Source organism: Dermacentor variabilis, chromosome 5 (assembly GCF_050947875.1).
Source record: "Dermacentor variabilis isolate Ectoservices chromosome 5, ASM5094787v1, whole genome shotgun sequence".
NCBI classification, from domain to species: Eukaryota; Metazoa; Arthropoda; class Arachnida; order Ixodida; family Ixodidae; genus Dermacentor; species Dermacentor variabilis.
In genome coordinates, this window is record NC_134572.1 from 46022066 (window position 1) to 46041533 (window position 19468).

The window sequence follows — 19468 nt, forward strand, 5'->3', positions numbered from 1 at the left end:
ACGTTCTTCCCTCTCTTTCTTGTCCTGCTATATCCTCTTTCATCCAGTGCGAGGCATCACACGGGCCAGTCACTTCCGGCCCATATCCGGCCCAGCTCTTCCGGCCCATATCTGTGCTCTAATTACTGCAAAAATACTTCTCTATAAAATAATTCAGCAGCGTTGCTTTTTAGGCTTGTTGGTGCATGATTTGAATAGCAACGAACAGTGCGCAGAGGACGAGACGCTAAAAACCACACACGCAAACAGTAGGCGCGCTACCGTGCGAGGATGCATGGTCAAACATCAGAAACGTTACGTCTCTTGAAATGAAGGTGTCGTGTACCAGTTTATCTTGTCATGCTGGAACCACTATATCGGTCAAAGCGGTAGATGCTTAAACGAGCTCCTTAAGCAACATGCTCGCAATATCAGATACGAGTGAAGGGGAACACTTGCTCATCACATTTCCTGCGTTTCAAAAACGTGCAAGCCGTTCACTGATAACTGTGTTGTCATAGGAAGAAGCAAAGACAGTGTAATTCGAGCGATCATTGAAGCTGAAATGATAAGCAGAGCAGGACGCACACGTGTGAACACACCTTCTATTATCCCCTGCGATAAAGAGCAAGCGTTTCTGAGACGCTGATACCCATGGATTGACTAAGTGATATGTACTTCGGGCATATAAAAGTGATGCAGGTGAAAAGTATTTGTTCGAAGCAGCCGCGTCGTACTGTTCGCGTGTGTCAGGTTTTTTGTCTCGTCCTCTACGTGCTATTTGTTGCTGTTCAAATATACAATAATACTCAGCAACGTTAACTGATGGGTGATCTAAGTCGCTGTTCATTAATATACTTATGTGGAGTAAAGAAAAAAAGAGCTCTATACACTCAGTTTCACAAACTTCCGCGCTGCACCGATATCTGTAGTTCTCGTGCCTGACTAGGCCGACGCATGCCCAAAGGCTTGTCTCTCTTCCACAGATATCCTTCCGTGCGCTGCACTGGCTGAGCAGGAGGATCACTGATGAATTAGTGGCGCGTAATGAGCGAGTTTTCATTTCTGGAAAATGCAGCTGCTTTTTTTCTTGCCGAATGGTTCACGGTGTCCGCAGTTTTCATTAGTCCACGGAGTTGGTGCGACGCGTAGTTTCATTTCTTCACTAAAGCTCATGTGAGTCGAAAAAGAAGCCTGGCGGAAGGCCAGCTGTCATGCGAACACAAAAATAAATCTAGCGATTAACAAATGTAGAGGAAAAGAATGCATAATGCCAAAACGCCGTTGGGCGATACGGAGCCACGCTGTGACGCCCTTCTGCCAAAAACTCGAGATGGTTAAGAGCGCCTTCACGGCCAGTGTGCAATTGGTGGAAGCATGGCACGACAGAAACGAAAGGCAGGGCTGTGCGAAAAAAACGGGGGTGGAGAAAAACGGAACCAGGGGTGGAGAGGCAAGAGCGCACCGGTTTCAGCGCTCATGTTCTTGTCTGCTGAACACGTGTTGACGAGTCCCGCCCAGCGTTCGGGGTCTCCCAGACTAGGGCTCTCGTACTGCTCCGCGTAATTGCCCTGTCAGTGACAGGACCGTGTCAATGCGCTATACCGGAACAGAGGAAACAAGTGCTATGGTTATCGCGTCCGGTAAAGAGTGGTATGTAGGGCCGTCCTTTCATTTGGCTGATGGCATGAGAGGCACCAACGTAAGGGCGAGTTTGTGCTGTTTGCAGGCAGGTCTAACGCGATCATGTAGCCTGGATTGAGATTTCATGAACTTTTCGTTACCGAACTTAAATAAATCTGTTCTATCGACGCGTTTCACAACGCGTTGTGAAACGCGTCGATCGAGCATTTCTGTCAGAATTCTCATATTAGCAACATCATGCGCCGTCTGAAATGACGACTGGACTGGAACTACTTGTCAGATTTGACCAATTTTGGCAGAATGAGGAGTCTGGAAAATGAAACTTCGACGGGAAGTATCTGCGAAGCTAGCTTTCAGTACTCCGAGAACTTCCTCAATAAAATACCGCAATATTTGCGCTTTAGTCAACTTGGTACCATAATTTTTAAAGGACAGCAACAGTGAAGACGCAAGCTTCTCTCAGGCTGTCCCATTTTCCGATCGGACCTTTAACCAGTTTAACAATGTTTCAAACAATGGTAGATGCTCATGTGGGCGCATTATTTTGATAATTGTGTTCGCCTACTATCAAGTGCAACTTTATTATTCGTACGTGGGTTGCCTTCGTCTATCCGAGTTTCGACAGCGTATGTACAAATTACGATCATTCCTTCCCGTCGTGTGGTGTTTTCACGTGCACAAGAGTACGCGGTCAATTTCAGACGGACCTTTGATCGAAGCTCGACTAGCAATCTACTCTTACATTTTGGACAACGCCTGTGCAAGTGCCCTTATACATTACTGCACAATATTCTCCAAAACCCCACATTACTGTGCAGGAACTGCAAAAAGCATATAGAAGCTCCAGCGACACTAGACGACCTTGCTTGGACAGAAAAGCTGATACAACGCAATAATCAAGCATGAGGACGCTTCCGCATGTTCCCTCAACTGGCAACCATTGATTGGCGACCCTAAACAGCAAACATAACCAGGTGCCTGCTGCAATTGAGCGAAGCTAAATGCTCTCTTTTGCGAAGCTACTGTTTTCCCGCATAGCATGGGTATTGCTATGGCTAGTATTGACGCCAACAGATCTTCCAAGTTTTCGTAAGTCGGATCACACAAAAGTTGAGGAGCTCGGAACCAGGTGCATATTTTTTATTTCTTACTATCTAATTCACTAAATATAGCACATTATTTTCATTCGTGTTCCTTGAGGTGCTTCTTTGAAGTTTCACATAAGAATACGAATTGTGTAATCATTCATGCTATACATCCATCTAAAGTACCAGTGATCAGGCTTACGTATCGCAGAATAGCTTGCGACTACTGCGTCTTGAAATGGAATGTTAAAACATCACAGTGGCGTAAAAGAGCACATTTGTAGCAGTGACAGAACGGTTCAGAGTGTATTCCTGTAGGCTAATGTGACAAATGTTACGACTCATTTACTAGAACTGTTTTATTTTTGTCAGTTGCACTTAGACTCTGACTGTTCGCACGAATGCTCAGGCAACGCCATAGCCTTGCATCAATGGCATGCATACTTCTGATTGATAGCTTTTGCTGACCATCCTACACACCTTCGGCATTTCAAAGGCGAGAAGATCTGGCGATGTATTACAGGATCTATTTGAACATGCCAGAAGACATGCAGATGTAGCAGCGGACACATATGTTTATTAGTGTCCGTTCAATGAAATATATTCAAAGTTGTAGTATGCAGATATTCATGAGGTGCAAAAGACAAATTAAAGAATTTTAAGCAGGGGTAGAGAGAGAGAGAGGAGCGTTCAGGAAAGGCAGGGATGTTAACCAGTCAATAGTCTGGTTGGCTACCCTACACTGGGGGATGGGAGAAGGGGAAGAGAAAGAAGGGAGAGAGAAGGTGTAGGTACGTGTACGGACAGCACTTCAGTTAGAGTCGCTCGAGCAAACCAGAAGTTCTGAGAAAACACAAAAGTGCCTTCACTGCCTTCTGAGCCGATGATCGGTCGGGACGGTGCTCTAATATGGTCTGTTCACTCAGAGGACGATTATCGAGTGTCCTCAATGTGTTGGACAAATACTGTCTTTGTGCTTGAAATTGAGGACAATGGCACAATAAGTGGTCAATGTTCTCCTCGCATCCGCAAACATCACATGCAGGAGTATTAGTCATTCCAATTAGTGCTGAGTAGGCATTCGTGAAGGCAACTCCAAGCCATAACCGGCACAGAAGAGACGCTTCACGTCGGTGTAGACCCGCTGGAGGTTTGAGTTGAAGTGATGGGTTTAGTCTTTGCAGTCTTGTGCGCCTTGTATGTGCGGTGTTCCACTCTGCCAAGGAGATCGTGCGTGCTAGAATGCCAAGTTGCCTCGCGGCGTCGGTCCTTGAGAGAGGAATGGGGACGCAGCGGTCTTCTTGGTTTGACGTCCGAGCTGCCTTATCGGCGTCATCATTTCCAATGATACCGCAATGACCTGGTATCCACTGAAAAGAGATATCATGGCCTTTTTCTATTAAGTGATCAACAAGTTCCACGATTTCGCACGTGAGCTGATCGTGAGTTCCATGTCGGAGAAACGACTGCACACATTGCAAGGCCGGCCTTGAATCGCAGAAGACCGCCCATTTTCTAGGACTTTCAGCATTTATTACTTGAAGCGCGTCGCGGAGAGCCGCGAGCTCTGCAGCTGTAGACGTAGTGACATGGGAAGTCTTGAACCGCTTGGTTATTCTCATTGCTGGTATAACTAGAGCGCCGCCGGAACTGGCTGATGTAGTTGATCCATCAGTGTAGACGTGTGTGCAGTCGCTGTATTTCTCGTGCAAGAGAAGTAAAGTTAGTTGCTTGAGCGCTGATGATGGCAAGTCCGACTTTTTCTGGAGGCCTGGGATTGTAAGGTTCACTTGAGTACGGCGCATACACCATGGAGGACTGGAAGGCCTTGCCGCAGGTGTGTAACCTGACCTACAAGAGGCACGGTGCGCGAAGACAGTCGCACTGAATGTCGTGTGAGGCCTATCTACTGGGAGACTTGCTAGGTGGTGGGTAGGGGTCCGGGCAACGTGTCGTATGTGCACACGCATTGTTTCAATGATAATGTGCGTTTAAATAGTGAAATCTTGAGCGACTGCAATAACCTCAGTCGTTGACGCACTCCGCGGTAGACCGAGACAGATCTTGAGGGCTTGGGCTTGGATGCTTTGAATTATATTCAGGTTAGTTCTGCAGGTGTTGGACATGACCGGTAGGCTGTACCGTAGGAATCCAATAAAGAGGACCCTGTACAGTTGCAGCATAGTGTATTGGTACTCCCCAGGTCTTTCCTGCAAGGAACTTAAACATATGACAAATTCCTGTCAGGCGCTTTTTCACATAATTCACATGAGGGGTCCAGGAGAGATTTTTATCAAGGACCACTCCCAAAAATCTGTGACTCGTGTTGTACGAGATCATGTGTCTGTCGACGGATATCACGTATGGAGACATTGATTTCCTGGTAAATGCCACCGCTGCGCACTTTTCGTATGATATACGAAGTCCTTGTTCTCTAAGGTAGGAGGACGTTAAAGTGGCTGACTTTTGAAGCCGCGCGCGAAGCTGCAGTCGCGTCACAGCCGACGTCCAAATGCAAATGTCGTCGGCGTAGATGGATAGCCTAACGGTGCCTGGCAGGATGTCGGTGAGTCCAATGAGTGTTAGACTGAAGAGCGTTGGGCTGAGTACTCCACCCTGAGGCACCCCACGGTTACTGTAATGCTGCGAGGTCGGGCCATCCTCGGTAAGTACGAAAAAGGATCTCTTATGTAGATAGCTACTTATCCAGAGATAGACTTTGCCGCCAAGTCCTACTGCCTCTAACGCGTTGAAAATCGCTTCGTGCGTTACGTTATCGTACGCTCCTTTAACATCCAGAAACAGGGCAGCAGATAATCTTTTGCAGGACTTCTGGTGCTCGACGTACGTCACTAAGTCGATAACGTTGTCTATGGAAGAACGGCCACGCCTGAAGCCGGCCACTGCATCTGGATATACCTGGTAATGTTCGAGGTACCATTCTAGCCGTGCTAGAACCATCCTCTCCATTAGTTTTCCGATGCAACTGGCAAGCGCAATTGGTCGGTATGATGCAATGTCTACAGGCGACTTGCCAGGCTTGAGTAGTGGAATTAGGCGACTGGTCTTCCATTCCTGGGGAACCGTACCTGTCTGCCAGGAGCTGTTGAACAAGAGCAGGAGCACTTTTCGAGCCTCTTCGCCAAGATTACATAGGGCACGGTAGGTTATACCGTCGGGTCCTGGTGAAGATGCACGCTTGCACAAGGCCAGTGCAGCTTCGAGCTCGTCCATGGAGAAAGGACTATCCGTGCGGGGGTCGCGTGAAACCGGTGAGTGGTGGAGCGGCGATGTTCCAGTGGAACTAGTTTCGCCAGCAATCCTCCTGCAGAAAGCTTCCGCTACGTCAATCTCGCTGCATTGTTGGTGAAGGGCCAAAGACTTAAAAGGGTGGCGCTGCTGTGGGGTTCCACGGAGACCACGAACAGTTCTCCATATGTGAGACAAAGGTTTTCGTGGATCCAAAGATTCGCAGAATGATTTCCATCTTTGCGATGCGAGTTTGTCCATGCGACGCTGAATCTTCTTTTGAGTTCTTCTGGCCAACCTCAAGTCATGTACAGACTTCGTGCGCCTGTATCTTCGCTCTGCACGACGACGAATTGCACGAAGCTTCTCTAGCTCGATGTCATATTCGGTGCGTGTATACGTTCTCAGAAGCGAATTTTTCGCAACCTCTAGGGCACCTTTTATGATGTCCTCTAGGCTAGAGGATAAGTCATCACGACAGCCGTCTTCGACAATTGACTTAAACATTGGCCAGTCGATACATTGTGTGACGCCGGCTAACCTGGAGTCCGTCAACCCTTCAACCCTAAGATAAGTGGGTAGGTGGTCACTTCCCCGCGTTTCAATATCCGGAAACCACCTGACCTTTCTAGTGAAAGAGCGTGAAACAAAGGTCAGGTCCAGGCAGCTACAGTAGGCAGTTCCACGCAGGAAGGTGGGGCTTCCATCATTTAACAAGCACAGTTCTTGTTCGGAGGCAAATGACACTAATTTTCTGCCTCTCGAGTTTATCTTAGAACTTCCCCAGATATGGTGGTGGGCATTAAAATCTCCAGTAATCACCAAAGGCTGCGGAGTCTCCGTCGTGATTCGCCGTAATCTCTCGCAGTCCAGCCGACTTGAGGGCGATATGTAGGCTCCAATTAATGTGAAAGTGAGCTTGCCTTTCTTTACTGTCAGACATACGTATTGGTTTTCTTGGTCAGGCGACACTGGGTGATGGACATACGTAAGATCACGTCGCATAAATACGATGATCTTGCTGCATTCTCCGTGGGTGGCGGACATGAAACACTCATACCCGGACAGTCTGATGTTATCTGATAAGGGCTCGCAGATGACGATGATTGGGAACTTATTCGTGAACACAAACTGTCGAAAGTCCGACATGCGTGACTTCAGTCCTCTAGCGTTCCACTGAAATATCGACGCGTTTCGGACTTCGTCACGCAACGACGGCTTCTGGAGAGCCATGATTTTAACCAAGAGCTGCAAGTACTGGACTCAAAGTGTCCAGCACCTGTAGTGCGCTTTGCGCAGACGTAGACTTCATGTTGGTAAGTATAACGCGAATGGCATTCATGAGCGACCGCAGAATGTTTATGACCTGGAGATCATCAGTCAGAGTCGCTTCAACAGGTGCAGAAGCCGTCGAAGTCGGTGCGTTTTGAGGTAACTTAGCAGGGAGTTGTGCGCTCGGTAGCTCAGGCCATTCTTCAGGACGGGCGAGCCTCCCCGCTTTGTTTGCTTTCCTTGTATCTGTCTTGGTGGCGCAGTGCGGTGATGCGGCAGTCCGTCTGACGGTAGCTGGCGTGTACCTATCTGCAGTTTCGGAATTTCGCGAACGTTTTCGGTGGCGATGCCGACGTCGCCGAACAGCGGTAGCAGCCTCTCGATGCGTCGAATTGTCCCGCACCATTCGTTTTAGAATGGTGAATTCCGTCCGCATCCGCGGGCAATCCTTTGATGAGGCCTTGTGAGGACCACTGCAGTTAGGGCATTTTAGAACATGTGCGTTGCAGGCGTCTTCTTAATGAGACTCAGAGCACCGCGGGCACACGACGTTGTTCACACAGACACCCTTCACGTGGCCAATCTTGCAACACTTGAAACACTGGAGGGGCTTCGGTACGAATGGTCGTACTGGATGGCGGACATGTCCTACTTTGACGTGGGAAGGAAGGCTGTCTCCTTCAAACAAAATCTTCACACAGCGTGTGTTTCCCAATCTGGAAATCCTTGTAATGAAATTGCCTTCTGTCGTTGGCTTTATCAGCGTTGGCAAGTCGTCATTAGAAATGGCAACGTCGACGTCATAAATGACGCCCGCAGTACCATCGCCGCCTGTGGGGATCATTGATCGCACCTTTACATTGTGGATATCAGTTATATTACGTAGGTGTTGTAGGGCGCTGCGATGTAAAACATCAACTGCCAGGACATTCTTCCGCGAGTTTATTCGCACGTCTTTAATCTCATTTGGTGCGATTCTCTCAAGTAAGCAAGAGAGGACCTGCCTGTTGAGGAGCCGCAAATTGGTCGCCGGGTCCACGGGCATGAAGAGCACAGTGTGCGGCCAGCGCAGCGGTGCACTCTTCACGGTAGAAGCACTGGGCGATGAAGATGCCTGCAGTAGTCTTCTTTTCGCTGATCTACTCATCACGACCTGGAAGTCATCGTCCGATGAGTCGTAGCTGTCCGAACATATCTCAGTGGCCTCGCTGTCTGTGTCGCCTGACGCACTTCCACGTTTCCTGGACGCTACCCGACCTGACGGCTGCACATCAGGAAAGTCCTCGGAGATTTATTCATCCATTGCCGCAAGGAGGGAGCGGCAGCTCCCAGAAATGCAGGAAAACAAAGCGAAAAAGCGGAGACAAACGTAGAAGCGTTCTATCAAAGAATCACTTCGTCTTCCTCCCCCAAGCAGGGGTAACGTAATACTACTCGGTAGTGGCAAGTCTTTACTTTTTGGGCAAATGAAACCAAATTTTTTATTACAGCGAAGCTAAGTGCTACTTTCCCAACTATCGTGTCCATTTGCAGAAAAAAAATCCCTAAGCTAGTGCAATACCAGGTCGACCCGCGGCGGAAGTTAAGCAGGCGTTAAGCACTCCCCATACGTGGGCCGATCCCGAAGATAGTGAAATGCCGGGCCGAGCCGTGACGGAGGTACAGTTCGCCATTAAAGGACCCACATACGCAGCTTCGCTGGTCATCCTTCTTTTCTAATTTTTTTTATTTTGCCACATGTTCAGATCTGTCGAGGACCTTTTATTGCCCGCGGTAGACACCACGATACTTTGAATCTGTGCAGTGCCACGCTGGCCCCTCTGTTCTCTCCATTACCTGGTTAAATCCTTTAAATGGCGACTGGCTTGCATGATCAGCTTTGACTTGCTTGTGCACGCGTGGGTTCAAGGAACCATCTTTCTATCCATTCCTCCTATTTGCGTGTGCGGGGTAGGGAAGCGGATGTCTTTCCAGTTTGACTCCCTGGACAGTATTTCGCACTTTCACACCTTATGCCACGTTGCTCTTTCGAGTCAGTCAGAGGCTGTATCAGCCTTGTGAGCCGATGAAAACTGCGGAGAGGACAACTCGGAGTCCAAATTGGCACACCGGGTTGCGTTCTACATATCGCGAGATAGTGAGGCTCAGGCTATCTGTCGGAATAGTGATACGTCTGTTAGCGCCCCTTCGGTCGACTTGTTAGATAAGGAGACGGCTTTATTGAATGGTTAAAATTTGGATGATGTGGCGCCGCTGTGCATGGGTGAAATAGGTAGCTGTTTCCTGAAAATAAAGTTGTTGAAGTTAGCGCAGTGTGGTGTCGTCTCCCTTCTGTCCTTGTTCGCTGGCGCTAAATTTGCTGTCAATGTCTCCATCTCTGGTTCGCTGCTTCGTAAAACCGGTATTTACGTAGCTTTAAATGTGCGCTCGCGGCGATTACTAAGCCTTAGCATTATACGAAAACCACTGCGCGAGTGTCGGCCGCGTGCCTAATTCTTGAGCCGTGAGGGTTCAGTCGGTATGCATTGTCCTCACTGTGCTCTACCCAGCAGTAACATGGCGCGAGATACGGCGTGCTTTCTACTTGTGTGCCCATCTTCTGACGACCAGTGTGGTGTTTTCGTGGGGAGGCCTGGGGTCGTTTAGAGTCCCAGTTGATCAATTTCGAAAATACGATCAGTGTCGCGAGATTTTGCATGATTCAATCGCCAGGGAACGCGTCTACATCTGCGGCCGAGAGCGTCTCTCGCACAATGCCTTAGCATGCAGCAGTCTCGGCACAGTACCGGGACCATCATTTCCCGTAGACGCCATGCGAGATCTCGTGAAAGCAGTCGTATCCCTGAAAGTGATCCACTGGGTATGCCACCCTTGACATTGTCATGCCCTTGAACGGTATGGAAACTGTTTTCCTGTCCTTGGTGTGAGTCTCATGATTGCCCGCGGCGAACAAGCGTTCTGGGTCCAACACGCCTGTTATCACGTGACAGGAACAGCCCGAGCGGTGCGTGATCAAGGGCAAGGCTGTTCGAGGTGCCGCCCAGATGCTGCAACTCAGCTTGGACGGCAAGAGGCTGTACGCCACAACGTCGCTGTACAGCGCCTGGGACAAGCAGTTCTACCCGGAGCTATACGAGTAAGACCGGCTACGTATCGCGGCGTTTTTTCTGTGGCTTTATCGCGGAGCAAGTGACGTTCTTTTGTTGTAAAATCGCTGCATCGCTTTTAGTATTGCTTGCACCTGTTATACATATCTGGCTCGAGCTACGCGCAGACATAGGAAGAAGACGAATGAAGTTTCTGTAGAAAAATGACTACAGCCTGTGGTTTAAAGGAGGGCTTATAAGGTATTGCGTGTCATTAAGTTAAAAATTCTTACCCTGCTATTGGATTTTCTTGATGCATCATAATAGGTAGGCTTTCCTTGGCCTCTCCAGCAGGCATGCTTGCGACTGACTGAATTGTAAATATACGCTGTGACACGTCGGTCTAAGTGTAGAAAACCTTTAGAAAGAATTGCGCATCTTTCCTTGCTTGCAACTTTGAGCTGCAATGAAGTCTCCTGAAAGGCTTGAGCTGCTTCGAGTTTTCAGTACGGCCCCTTGGATACATAAATTAGCCTAAATACTTTTTAAGCGTTGCAGCCATAAAAAGCCTTCTAACATAAGCTTGCGTGAGGTACTGAATAGTGCTCACTCTGCACCAATGTGTCGATTCTATGAAGCTTAGTTCTGAGCAGCAAAATGTGCGCCGAACCTGATGCAAAGACAGTAAGGCATTGTCCTGATTTTCCTGTTTCTAAAGCTTCATACAGCGCCTGTATGTGCATATAGATATAGCAGAAAGCTTTAAAGTCGCTTTGTACGTTACCGTAGCTGCAGCCTCTCTGTGGACTGGAGCCCTCGCGGAAATTTTGAGTATCGTAATGCTGACCAGATGCTAATTGCTGATTTCGCGTGAAATTATCCTTAAAGGGACAAAGCGAAACAATAAATCAGTTTAGACTAATAAAACATTGAGAACCTCGCAGGCAGTCATTTCAAAATAATAGTGATTATTAGATGGGAAAATGAAGGTCGCAGTATCAGTATTTGAATTTCGCCCCGCAACGTCGAAGCCGGAATGTCGGTGTGACGTCAGAGATCCCAAAGTATTTTTTTTTCGCATTTGGGCCGCGTTGGCTCAGTAAACGTTCCCGAAACTTGCCATGTTTAATATTCGGTTCCTTTAGAACACAATGTAGTCAGTCTGTACCGCTATATATTTAAGTAGGCCCTAGAATACGCTATCGAAATCCGTGACGTCACAGCAACCAGCTGCGAGAACTTCAAGGAGGCGTCGCTTTCGTTCTTACGCTTTTTCTGGCTAATCAAGAGCCTCATCGTGGTAACAGTGGGGTTTTTGGTGTTGTAGAACGGTAATTTACTGATGCAGAAGAAATCATTTTTCTCTTCATTGTCCCTTTAACTTGGCTTAGGAATCACATTGAAAGCATGTGGACACGTTTAAAAACCCCTTGGGTTTGTAAAGTTGACGCTATCCTTCTGAAGCGTAGCTAATGAATGGCAGAACGTTCTCGCAATGAGGTGACGAGGAATCAAACATGCTTTTCTCGGTTAATCTTTAAACGACGAGTTCCGGAACCACTGCAGCGCCTGCTGCTGCTGCTGCAGTATACAAATGCGTAGCCCACGCCGTGATCCTCTGGTTTCTGCACTTATTGCCCAATAAAGAACGCAGCCTTAATCTCTGCTTCTGACGGCCAAGTGATGTTTTGAATTTGCCTTATATTTGGCCTTGCGTTGGCTGTGTCACGACATGTCGCGTTGGCACGTATAACGGGGTCTCGTCTTCACTTACCCGTGCTGAAAATTCAGCGGAGTTTCGCGTGGTGGAAAATAGGTCGCCAAACATTTGCCACAGAAATTTCAGGAGGTGCATAAGTGATTGCATAACTTAATAGCATAAACCGCTATTAAGTAAAAAAAATAAAACTGGTCACATCGGTCGACCTCGAAAGGCACCTACGTCAATTGGCCCAATACGCTTGAGCTAAGTGCTCAAATCTCGCGTATAGGCCTAGAAAAGGTGCATAGCTCAAGATACAAAGCTATTTTTATCTCTAGGCACGTACTTGTCCCCGTGATTTATCATATTGCGCGCCGAACTATTTGCGGAAAGCAGAGATTGCCTCCGCACCGCGTTTCTCAAATTTCCGACGTCGCCCGTTGCGTATGTAAGTGAAACTCTGTGGTGGCAACCTACCACCGGTTGAAATTGGCAAGCTTTGCTTACGGATAAAGCAAAAATATAACCACATGTAACAGTTGGGATGCATTACTTCCCGTCGCGGGATTACCGCGATGCGATCCCGCCTAAATGGGCTTCCATGCGGATGTAACAACCACGTAACGTGCACCTAAATGCCGCTCAAAATTGACGAATATATGCGTTCGTCCCAGTTGCCGTTTATGGCTTGTGGGTATCGCTAACGCCCCCAAGATAGCCGCTCGCAAAAAAATACGTTTGGCAGAATTCGTAGAAACAAGGGCGAATATAAGACAGGACAGCTGCGGAGCAAAGTTACTTAATTTTTCCGCGCTAAAATAAGTCTGAACATGCAAGAATGTTGATTACAGGTTGACTACATCAAACTATCGCTTCGTAAATTATGCTGCTGAATGGCCCAGGAATGTAATACAGGAGGCAGTCTGAGAACCTCAACCACACAACTTCATCTTGCGCGACACTATTCACTTAAAGGTGCGCAATGCTGAGAATAGGTGCTCTTTCAAGAATTCTGTAACCCTAGCGCAAATATACCCGAAGTTTTTTCTTCTTAACTACATACTGTGACGCATGAACGTTGAGAATAGCCTATTCATATAGGTTTTCTCTCAACCCTTCTTCCCACTCCCTTTGTGCAACTTGGCCAACTCTCAAGCCACTGCCCACGTCTATTGGCTTTTTCTACTACTTCTACTGATGTCCTGCACATCAGCAGTCTACTGGAACAAACATTATAGAGTGGCTTTGCGGAAGTACAGACTTTGCTTCGGATTTTGTCTACCTTTCGGCTCGCGGTATGTTAGCCTGAATCGCCGCGGAGAAGGCGCACAATACTGAGTACAGGTGCTCCTTCAAGAATTCCGTAACACTAGCGCAAATATATCCGAAGTTTTTTCTTAACTACATACTGTGACGCATGAACGTTGAGAATAGCCTATTTATATAGGTTCTTCTCTCAACCCTTCTTCCCACTCGCTTTGTGCAACTGGCTGTGCTTTGCAATTCCTCTCGCATAGGGGCTACGCCTTTCAGCCTCGCGAAAAATGGTTGCTTAGAAAAATCCCTTCGCGACCAGGAACTTCTGTTCAGAGGCGGTCTTTCAGCGACAACTAATCCGGGCTCTTACTCACTGTCCCACCGCTCACGACACTGAAGCTCTGCGCTCCTCGTTCGAGTCCGTGCGCCTACGCACAGCTCTTACTGTGGAAAGTTCAGGCGGAAACCTTTGATTTTTGTTTCTGCGTTCGCTTATTTCCTAGTGAGTGGGAGAAGGGCTCTGCGTTTTGCGCCGGTGGCGGTATAGTTTCGCTGAAGCCTCTAGAAGTTCGTGATGGCGTTATAGCTCTTGCATTATGACCTTTTACTCGGATCAAATAAAGCCGAAGTCTGGCTAAGGAACTACGAATAGGTTTAGTTTCGTGAATGAAACCCTTTTCATAAAAAACCAGCACTGGAAACTTCTAAGAAATGTTATTCGGCAAGCGTCGCTTGGCCAGGTGCCTTTATTTATTTTTTGTGCCCCTTCAGATTGAGCGGTGATCAGAGAACCTTCTGCTATTAAAGCGGAGAATAGAGTCGCGCGACAACCATCGAGTGTTAAAAGCTGCCAACAAGCATTGTCGCAACCAGATCAAGGAAACGGACGATAAGGACCTGCAAAACACAGAACATTTCCTGCTATTTTCTATAGGAATCTACTTGAGGAAAAAGAGAAATGAAAGTGCACGAAAAGGCAACTTCCTTCTTGTGGACGCCGAATCCGCATCTTTCGCATTGCGCGTGCAGCCACCGCATTGGTAGACCCCGTGTCAAATTTCTTGGATATTTGTGTACGTGTGTCATACATCTATGGCTGTGGGAGTGTTACACAACGCCGTTCATGGCCCTCGGCGCAGACGTGGAACATGCTTCCGTTCAATCGCAGGAGTCGCTTACAGTGGATTCGATTAGCAACAAGAAAGTGGTCTGCTCGTTATTTGTGCATTTCAATTAAAGACGAGTAACTTCCGCTAAGATTTCCTATAGGCTTCATTGTCGGTTTGCTTCAAAGCTGTAACCATAACAAAATTGAGGTCCTAGCTTCCCTCATTTTTAAGGTCAAAAGCATCGTAAATAGTCTTGTTGCGGTGTCTCCACAATTGAGAGCCACCGGTTCCGATCTTGATCCCTTTCTAAATCGCGCGACTGGCGCATTAGGCGGAAATCAGGCCAGTATACTACCGTATTTTCGCGATTCTAAGCACCCCCCTCCATTTTCGCAAAAAAATTGGGAAAAAGTTTGCATGCGAATCTAGGCACCCCCTTTGTTAGGAAGAGCGCGTAGCCAAGACCGCCAAGCGCGCTTGCTCGCTCTGTCATCGAGCCGGAGCCGTCGGAGTCCCGAGGCGGAACGGCGTCCGCGGCGCGATCTTGCCGCACAGCCGGACTGCAGAGCCGCGCGGACTCGTGAGTGGCAGTGATAGTGACTAATCACCCGACACAAGCGGTGGGCTCACTGTCTGCTCCGATTTTTCTTTTGGATGTTTGCAAAATAAAATGTTATTTCTCGCACCCGTCTCGTCGTGATGTCGCAGCGAAAAGGGGGAGGGGGGTCATTCTAGATTTTTCGAATCTAAGCACCCCCCCTCACTTTGGGCATCGCGATCATGAAAAAAGGGGGTGCTTAGAATCGAGTAAGTACGGTATTGTTTCGGCAGTTGGGTGGTCGACGTGCCTCGACGCTATTATGAATATCTGCACTGAAAGTATGCCATATGCGTTACAAACATATATTTTGCGCTTGGGTATAGTTTCCGTAAACGCATAGTTTGTGGAAGCTCATGAGAAAATGGAGCTTTAGCATCGAAGCAGCGAATTTACTTTATTCTAAAAGTCGCTAGAAATGGCACGACATTCACTGGATTTCTGGAGAGTTCATTTTTCTTGTGAACGGTATGGTATGGTAAAACTTTATTGATGCCCTGCAGTTGCTTCTGAATAGGTAACATTCAAAATATTTGAACCTTTCGATTAACTTTTAAATCCTTCTTATTTCGCCTGTCCGCCTGTTTCCTTTCCTTCATGTTTATCCGTTTTTCATTTCTCGCTTTCATTTCCTGTTCTTTCATAGCGTTTCTTTTCTCTTTTCTTTTTTTGGCGCAACCAGCAAGCGCCTTTTCTCTGCCTCCAGTTTGCTTCATTTCTTGTTTCACGTTCCTCCTCTCCACGCACATTACCTAAGCGAGTCTCAACATCCAGGTATTACCAGCGTTCCGACTAGGGTTTCTACCACTGCATGCTTATCTCAAGGCAGTGCAAACAGCGTGAGTAGTGCCAGCCCGCAGCGCAAGGCCCCCGAGAATATACGGTTGCAATCTATGCGAGGCGCTGATATCCCGGACGGGTGGCCTCGTACGGTGTTTGCTTATGCATACCTTCGGGTCGTCATATTTATTGCTGAGAGCTACGGCTTCACTCCGCGGTCGTTTGAAGTGAGCCCGATCGGCCGAGCTTCGCGTGAAACCCGCCGTCCCGTAAGGTAATTCAATGCGTGTAGCAAACGACGCCCAGTCAAACTATGCGAGAGAATTCGTCGGCTAATGGTTCGTCCGCTCGCCAAGCCCCGAGGGCTTTCTGCGGGATGAATACCCCGCCCATTTGTTTGGCACTGGATGTTCGCGCCTCTCCTGGCTTTCTCAATGTGGCGTGTTTGTTCCGAGTTTTTGGTACACTTGCTTATACGGAAGCGCTCGTGTTGTTACATTTTTTTCCCTTACATCACGGTCATTCAGACATTTGCATCCCCCTCCCCACTCTGCTCGGCGCCCTTTCCTTCCAAACACGATTTTCTTCGTGAAGCACAAGACTTGCATGAAATTAACTGGAGTAAGACAAGTCTTTTGCCAACGAGACAACCATTTTCCGTGTTTGTCTCAGTGGTACAGAAACATCAAGTAACCTGCTTCAACTGCAGGTTTCCTAAACATGTTTGAATTCCTTACGTTATTGCAGCATTAATGCAACGTCTCGATCGCTTCTTAAGCGAATGCCTGTGCTGAATTTAGCTAGTGCTATTCAGACGCAAACAGCGCGAAGTGCACATAGTTCATAGGCTTTGACTAGGCACTGCCTATAGTAAAAGCTTCCTGTAGGAAAAAATAACAGTGCTACATGATCATGTGAAGAGGCCGAAGAAAACATAGAACACCTTCTTCTACCTCTAAATATCGCAATGCTCCCCGCAAGAACCTCTAGAAAAAAACTACACGGCTTGGTTAGACGGCCGCTATCCTTAGGAAAAATTTTAGGTCCATGGCCAGCAGAAAAACTTCAAACCATCGCTGCGCGCGCCTTAGTATAATTTTTGGATGAATCAAAAATATCACAAAAATAAGTCGTACAATAGTTATCGCTCGCATTGTTAGCAAGCACCATTAATTACATCTTCATTGTCTTCGCGTTCATGTAGCGTTTGTATTGCATTCAGAGTGCGGCATTCAAGTGCTCAACATCTTCTGTGTGAACACCTTGGTCTTGTGAAAATTTATGCTGTGCAAATTCATGTGTTGCGTGCGAACATTTCGGTTTTTGTATTTATGCCATGGTGAACTCTTCTGTTGCGCGAACAGTTATATCGCAATACTGAGACTTAGTACGTGAATGTTCGTTCATGTCCTCTTTTTTTTTTTGTCCAGTTTGGTGATTGTTAACTTTACGACTATAACTATCACGTAAGAGAAGGAGTAGCCGGTGCCACACATAGGCATCAACCTCTCCTCAAATACATTTAATAAAGTGCACGCGCTAATACTTGCGATAATTTCCAGCGATCTAAAACTCAATTTATTTCTGCGTTGGCTTACTGAAGAAAGGCTGCTTTTTAGGCTTTCTTCGGAGTGTTTCTTAAGTTTCACTCTTGCTTTCTAAACCATCGACTGATTTCTTCCGGGCATCATAGCTGTTTGGTAGTATTTCCAATTCGCAGAAGACCGTGCAACCTGTCAAGTTTCCGGTTTGCCGCCTGTAACGGTGGAGCTGAAATTCGTTTATTTCCTTCATTAATCAACGGAGAGCTCCCAAACGCGCTGTCTTTTTTTTGTCGACTTCGTGAAAAAAAGAAAAGCCGCCGATTGCTGACGCTTGGGAAGATACTGTTCCGCCTTTTGCAGAGTGTAGAAAACGAGCTGTGCCACTGAGAAAGAGCCGTAATAGTTGTGCCTTCACAGCTGGCCTTTTTAATGCCGTGAATCCTACAGTTTCGCACCAAGGAATATTAAAGCAACTTATTCACCTTCATCAATTGTAAGAGTGCATTTATACCGAAAATAACGAAACGGTTTCCCAGAGACAAAAAAACGTGATAAATACTAGAGAATAGTTCAGCTAACCAGTTATTAAATGGGAAAACCAGCCCAGGCGTATATAAAAAAAATTTGAATAATTTAAGTATATCAAAGTGTAGCAAGAAATGATACGTTGGGCATTGTAGGGTGGTTTAGTAACTCTGGATGCTCGTACTCGGGTCAAGCCTGCTTTTCTGCAACGGTGCCCAGGAAAGGAGCCATGATGCTACGCGTGGACGTGGACAACAAAAATGGAGGCCTCTGCATCAACCGCGAGTTCCTGGTCGATTTTGGCGAAGAGCCCGAAGGACCCGTGTTGGCCCACGAGATGCGCTTCCCGGGCGGAGACTCCACCTCGGACATCTGGCTCTGAGGATGCGGATGACGCTGGCAAGCGGCCGAATCCTTCGATCCAGTACTTTCGCCTGCGTGACTTCGATCCGTTTGTTTCGATTGAAGCTACCGGCGGCATTGCTTAGCGTGGGCAGTTGGATACGAAAGTAGAGTTGTCGTTGTTTCAAGAAACAACTCGTTTATATACATCCCAATACCTCCTGGACATTTGTTCTACATCTTGGCTAAAACAACCACTGATGACTCGTGACGCAGATCGCTTTTAGTAAAGCAATTCTGTCGTACCTTTCGAAAAGTGGCAAGCTGGCTTTCTCGCCATGCGCAATTGTATCAGATATGACGACCAGTACCTTGATTATTGGGAACCCGGTGTATTGTTAGTGTTCTTGTGCTATGGATATCGTTTGGAAGCGCAATTGTAAGCACGTTCTAGCCGCAAATTCAGCATCTTGAACAGTGTCCGAGCCGTCAAAATTTTTGGGAGTGTGCGTTGCGAGAAAGCTAACTTGCATCTTTTGAATGTTTATTATGACTGTTAAAACGACGGCTGGGGTACTGTGTTCTGCAAAATTTGAGCATGTTGTACGTTGCGCCGCTTGCGACGGTTTCGTTATTTCGTTTCGTTAACGTTCACATAAGCGATTAGCACTCTCCTGTGAAATCTCTTACCTGTTGAAGCTGAATTTACAAATTTTGATTTAAAGGTGCCAATAAACAAATTGACGTTGCCGTTTAGACGTGGTTTTCTGCATACATGGTTGTTACCAGACGGTTCAGTTGAAGTACCATATACTGTACTATATACTTATACATTAGGTTCAATTCCTGGACTTCTCCGGCAGGGTAGCCTTGAAATCTTTTTGAGTGAGTTTCTTTGGAGTTCTGCTTATTGCACGTATTGTTGTGCGTGCCCGGAGAATTACTGTTACGATTGGTTCTCATGTTGCTTATTTACTTCTGTTCAATAAAAGACAAGGAACTTCACGTACAGGTTAGCGGCACCTCGCCGAAGGGAAAATACTATTGTTTGTTTATTGTACACCAATAGTTTCCTTTTAAAGAAAAAATAAGCTTTAAACGCGCGAACTACTCAAACATCTGTATTTAGCGTCGCGGAAGAAAGGCCGCTCGCCATGTGGAATGTGAGAGTACTCGGCGCACTCACCATCGCTGCGTCTACTTTCCTCTCTGCGTTGCTCCGTTCTCGCCGTTTCGCCAGAAAGGTGAAACATTGATGGCTATGGCAAATTATTAGGAAACTACACGCAGTGAGGG

The 19468-nt window shown here is 47.2% G+C and overlaps 1 protein-coding gene across 1 annotated transcript in view; it reads left to right on the top strand.

Moving 5' to 3' along the window:
• Positions 1-18928, top strand: part of LOC142582518 (methanethiol oxidase-like) — a 73685-nt gene extending 54757 nt beyond the window's left edge. The window contains exons 10-11 of the mRNA XM_075692337.1: positions 10220-10365; positions 18050-18928. Coding sequence (XP_075548452.1) covers positions 10220-10365; positions 18050-18212 — 309 coding nt within the window. The 3' untranslated portion in view covers positions 18213-18928. The remainder of the gene's footprint in view (positions 1-10219; positions 10366-18049) is intronic.
• Positions 18929-19468: the final 540 nt, after the last annotated feature.